The 5,176-nt window shown below is 48.0% G+C and overlaps 3 protein-coding genes across 3 annotated transcripts; all 3 read right to left on the bottom strand.

Moving 5' to 3' along the window:
- Positions 1-3: 3 nt before the first annotated feature.
- On the bottom strand, positions 4-1,158 carry BBBOND_0001380 (hypothetical protein, conserved; the record flags this gene model as incomplete). The annotated part of the gene is made up of 1 exon (XM_012914979.1): positions 4-1,158. A coding segment is annotated over one exon (1,155 nt), but the record flags the coding sequence as incomplete, so codon positions are not given.
- Positions 1,159-1,808: 650 nt separating this feature from the next.
- Positions 1,809-2,036, bottom strand: BBBOND_0001370 (hypothetical protein, conserved; the record flags this gene model as incomplete). The annotated part of the gene is made up of 1 exon (XM_012914978.1): positions 1,809-2,036. One exon carries the CDS (start codon positions 2,034-2,036, stop codon positions 1,809-1,811), a length of 228 nt encoding a protein of 75 aa, XP_012770432.1.
- A 139-nt stretch (positions 2,037-2,175) lies between these two features.
- On the bottom strand, positions 2,176-4,623 carry BBBOND_0001360 (hypothetical protein, conserved; the record flags this gene model as incomplete). Its single annotated transcript, XM_012914977.1, has 1 exon — positions 2,176-4,623. One exon carries the CDS (start codon positions 4,621-4,623, stop codon positions 2,176-2,178), a length of 2,448 nt encoding a protein of 815 aa, XP_012770431.1.
- Positions 4,624-5,176: the final 553 nt, after the last annotated feature.

Below are 5,176 nucleotides of genomic sequence, written 5' to 3'. Positions count from 1 at the left end.
AGTCGCCTCCTTAATCCCCGTCATCTGCCCCTCCACCGCCTGCTTCACCTTATACAAATCCTTCTTCAGCGCCTCGTCCATGGATTTCACCTGCTGAAGCGCTCCCTGCACCCGATCACCAATGTTCTGCTTAATGTGTTTCGCCGCCTGCCTCAGCTTATCAGCCTTATCTTTCATGTCGCTTGCTAACCCATAAATTTTACTCTTATCGTCTGATCTTGTAGTCTCAACCATCCCACCAATCTGCGTACACTTCTGCTTCGCTTGCGTTACAACGCTCCCGGCCGCCGAATTCCAGGCTGCCAACTGCTGCGCCTTATCACCAAGTTGACTGCCGAGCGTCTCAATAGACTCGTCCAGTTTATTCTTGTTTTTATTTGCCGACTCGCCATCAATTTCTTTTTTTATTGCTCCCACCTGTTTTTCCATTACATCATCAATATATGCTTTGGCCGTCTCCATCCACTTATCCAGATCCAGAAGATAATTTTCAAGCGTACGACAAATATGCCTACACTCCTTCAAAATGTTTTTGACCTTCTCATTTAGTAGACTAATAAGTCCATTCACCTGGCTCCTAATTTCCTGATTCAACTTATCTTTTACGACTAACAGAACACTTGTAATTTTCTTCTCCATCTCCTCGTACTGTTCTTTCTCATTCTTCTGCACCCTGCCAAGACGCTGACCTTCACGCTCCACATTGTCTCTGGCTTTATTAATTTGTTCGTTTGCTTCATGACCTAAATCTTTAATTTTATCTTTTAAGGTAAGTATGTCTGCTTTAAAAGTTTTGGCAAGTTGTTGACATTTTTTTACGATCTCAGTTACTTTGCTCTGGGAGGCATTGATTTTGTCTGCAACAGGTTCAGCATCTTTTTCATCTTTTGTAGGATATGTTTCTTTAACATCTTTTTTAACTTGTTCCATTTGTTCATCTAAATTTGTTATCTTATCTCTTACGGCTTCATTACTTTGCTTTACTAAACCATTATACCCCCCCACCCTCTCCGCCACCTGCGCAATGACCTCAAAACCCTTACGCCCGGTGGATAATTTAGTTTTAAGGTCACTAACAAGTTTTTTTAGTTCCTCTTTACCCACACTGTAAGGCTGTTTCTCGCTGACATCTTTAAGCACCTGATACAAAAACGCCATCACCCCGTCACACAGCCTGTCCAAGTCAGAGTACACAATCCCATTGCCATCGTAGCCTTTGGTCTCAGAGTTGAAGCCGAGGAAGGTTTCGAGGCCAGTGCAGAGGTTATTAAGGATGTTAGTAGGGTTGTTATTTGAGGTAATTTTAGGGTTTTAAATTTTGTCAAATTTCTTGCCAAGCTCCCTAGGCGGCACATGGTCAGGGCAGTGGCAAGAGGTGGAAGAGGGGAAGTGAAGGGGGACAAGGCACAAGTTATTATTGTGGTCTAAAGAGGTCATAGCGGTATTATGGCGAGGTAATTCGAGCGATGTAGAGTGGATAAAGGGGCGATGTGGAGTGGGTTAAGGGGCGATGTGGAGTGGGTAAAGGGGCGATGTACAGTGGATAAAGGAGCGATGAAGGGTGGATAATAATCACCACTTGTGACCATGACATCGCTGCCGTGACCAGGTCATCGCTGCCGTGTCCATGTCATCGCTGCCGTGACCATGCCATCGCTGCCGTGACCATGCCATCGCTGCCGTAACCATGTCATCGCTGCCGTGACCATTGACTTGGTCAGGTGGTTGGTCAACACTGTGGTCATGGCATTGGTCACCACTTTGGTCATGGCATTGGTCAGCACATTGGTCACCACGTTGGTCACCACTTAGGTCAGGTGCTTGGTCACCACGTTGGTCGTGGCATTGGTCAGCACCTTGGTCATGGCATTGGTCACCACTCCGGTCATGGCATTGGTCACCGCTTTGGTCAGGTGCTTGGTCACCACTTTGGTCAGGTGATTGGTCAGCACTTTGGTCATGGCATTGGTCACCACTTTGGTCAGGTGGTTGGTCACCACTTTGGTCAGCACATTGGTCAACACTTTGGGGAGCATCTTGGTCAACACTTTAGTTAGCTACTACACAATCACATACAACGATTGATTAGTGATTCGACACATTAGACTACGTTTGTTTGTTAGGTGAGTAGGTGAGTTGTTACGTGAGTTGTGTGAATTACAAGTGTGAATACAATCATGGCTGTAGATACGATATCTTGGCAAGCCTTCCGACTTGCGCAGCAGCCAACAATGATTGCGCAGTAATCCTGTGCGATGATGGTGATCTCAGGTGTGAGCGTATGTGGAGCACATCCAGTCTGCCAACCATTACGCAGATGAGGTAGAAGAGGGAGAGTGACCAGAGTGCGACGTTGAGCCATATAAACGGCTGCCTGATCATCCACATGTAGTTGTCGCACTCCTTGAACAATGCTGTGAAATGTGTCGATTGCAATACATTTTTCAGTTGTATGTGGAAATGATGGCAGTAACTCTTACTGGTATCGCCGTGTAATTTAGTCGAATCGCCAAATGTGAATCCGTAACTGTAGAAGGTACTACTTACACCGCGGCATTCGACAATTCCGCGACACTGACAGTTCTCAATGCCGTGCTTACCGCGAGAACATTTGGTGCCATGCGTACAACGACTGCATCCCCAGTCGCGGCAGGAGATATTGCCGAATGAGTCCAGCAGTGATTTCAAGCAATCGTACAATGCCAATGGTAAATAGAGAGCCCATGAAAAATACAGTTCTGAATGCTTCTCGGCGAGATAGGTGTATGAATCCTCGCATAGAGATTTAAGATACGGAGCGCAATGAAGCTTATCGCTACTAGCAAACGTACATGGCGTCGATACCGAAAGCGTGGACAGGTCGACTTCCGTGAATTTCGAATGGCCTGAGCTACCGTGGCTGCCATATGCATTGCGAAGCGCAGTTGTGAGTTTGTCTGGTTCCTTATATAGATCGATGGACTCTTCCCTGGCTGATGTGTCGAAGGCTGTTTTGACGTCATTTGTACGAGAGCCGTCATTCTTTAGCATATTGGACAACGACAACGCGAACTGGAAGTGTTCTGGCAAAGTGGATGGTGGTTTGGTCATTAGACCGAATATCGGTGTGACATCTAGTTTGTCGAAGAAATTGGTTAGCACTTTGGATAGGTGTTTACCTGGCTTCGTACTCCCAGAGAAACCCCTAAAGCCAAGGGGCGTCAGACACGGCTGTCCGGGGAGGCCCTTGGGGCAATTGCTGCATACGGATTTGCATCCGATTGAAGTAACGTGGTGAGGTAGATGGCCGGTTAACGTGTCACTTAGGTACGCTTGAAGCGGTGATCTGGGCAGGCAGTCGGTTTGCTTGTCATCTGGATGCTTATCACAATGCGATTTACCGTTCAAGATATCCTTGCCGTACAGACAATTTGACCAACCGAAATGCTTAGTTCCAAGCTTACACTGGCTATGCAAAAATCTGAAGACTGGTAACAATCTGCGTAGGATGTCCAGCAATAGTTCCAGGCAACTGGCAGCATCAGTTGGATAATGTAGATTAAGCGAGTTATTGCAGAGGTCAACGGCATAAATTGTGTATGCGTCGCCGTAGCCGATGATCTCAGTCAGCACGTCATATGCTCTGGAACACAGGCGCTTCACTGCTCTCTGTGCTTCGTTACACTCAATTGGGTGTGGATACGCCTGTAGTGGTTGCTCGCTGACAACGGTCACGGGAATGTCACCGTTCTCAGTTGGCTGGTTCTTAGGATCGACGAATAGCTCGCTGACAGCGTCACGCCATAGATCCTCATAGACGTCATTGCAAGGCAGACCAGACAGCCAACAGAGCATCTCGTATATGGAACACGGGCGTCTCTTTGACGATGAAGTAGCTATGTGACCGATTTTGTAGTAATCGTTAAGGTAAATGTACATATTTTCGAGTGGTCGTCTAACGTTGTTGTCTGTATGGTACACATGATTATAGTCGTTGCCTACAAGGTACATTTGTATTCCTTTACCAGTCAAGTGTCTTTTTACTTCTCCATTTTGTTCAGTTGTGGAGTCGCAAACATCGTAGCCTTGATCGGCGACGAGTCTTGCGAGGTCACTAAAAGCGGTTGCTTGTTGTCCGCTAAGATTTCTGGAACCTCGTCTCAGAGAAGCCAACGAAGACCTTAAGGTCGAAACTACGCTCAGGAAAAGCTTACTTAACTTGGTTCCGTACGGCGTTAATTTATCTTTTTCGACGAGCTCAGCGCCAAACGTCTCCCCCGAGTACCTGCTGACGTACTGCTTCGCGAGCTCCCCGTGGAACGCCTGGACGCCGGCCCTGACGACGTTGAGCAGCGGGGAGGCCTGGGAGAATGCAGAGGGGGTGAGGGTGACGAGCTGTGTTTGGAGGTCGGCGAGCTTGCGGGAGACGGCGGCAGAGAAGTGTTTGTGGTCGTGCATTGTGGACAGCAGGGCGGAGAGGGCGCCGGTGAGGGGGGTGAGACGAGGGGAGTGGTCGGAGAGGTCGGGCTGGGATTGGAGGGACGTCAGGAACTTTTCATAGAAACTTTTAACCCAGTTTGAATATGTGCTTAGATTGGTATCAGCGCCTTTAAGTACTGGCGATACATCGCTTAGCTTGTCCATCGCTCCGTTGGGGGCTGCCTTGGAAACTTCAGTTAATTGGTTTCCCGGGGATGTGAAATTTCTTTAACAGTGGTTTTTCTACTCACCCCGGAGGTGGAACGAAGTTATTAACTTTTGGGCGAAGTGGGGGTTTATCATCCTATCCACATACAACGTCGGGGTGTATTAAGTTGTCGCAGACAGGCTCTGACAACCCGAAAACCTGCGAGGACCTCTGTATGAGGATCTAGAATACACGCGAAAACATAGAAGGACAAATTCCCGTTGCGCTCGAGCCGTCAAAAAGCAATTTACCGTGTGGTTAGTACGTCTCTGCCATTCACGAGGTGCTAGAGAGGGGCCCCTTCGTACTCTTTGGATAAGTCAAATAAAGGAGGTCTGGTCCCGATAAATACCAGCAGAGAAAATAAACCACGGCGTGGAAATGCAACCCGCATGAGCCAAAGTTCACTGTACAAACTAATAGACTAACAATGTATGGTTCGAGCGCAGAGACCCGACTGGGACCACACGAAAGCTGCGGGCCGCTTCTAGGAAGGGAAGAGGGGCCGGC

Source organism: Babesia bigemina, scaffold Bbigscaff_62311 (genome assembly GCF_000981445.1).
Source record: "Babesia bigemina genome assembly Bbig001, scaffold Bbigscaff_62311".
Taxonomy (NCBI): domain Eukaryota; phylum Apicomplexa; class Aconoidasida; order Piroplasmida; family Babesiidae; genus Babesia; species Babesia bigemina.
The sequence above is the reverse complement of the archived record's forward strand: the minus strand, read 5'-3'. Positions and strand labels throughout refer to the sequence as shown.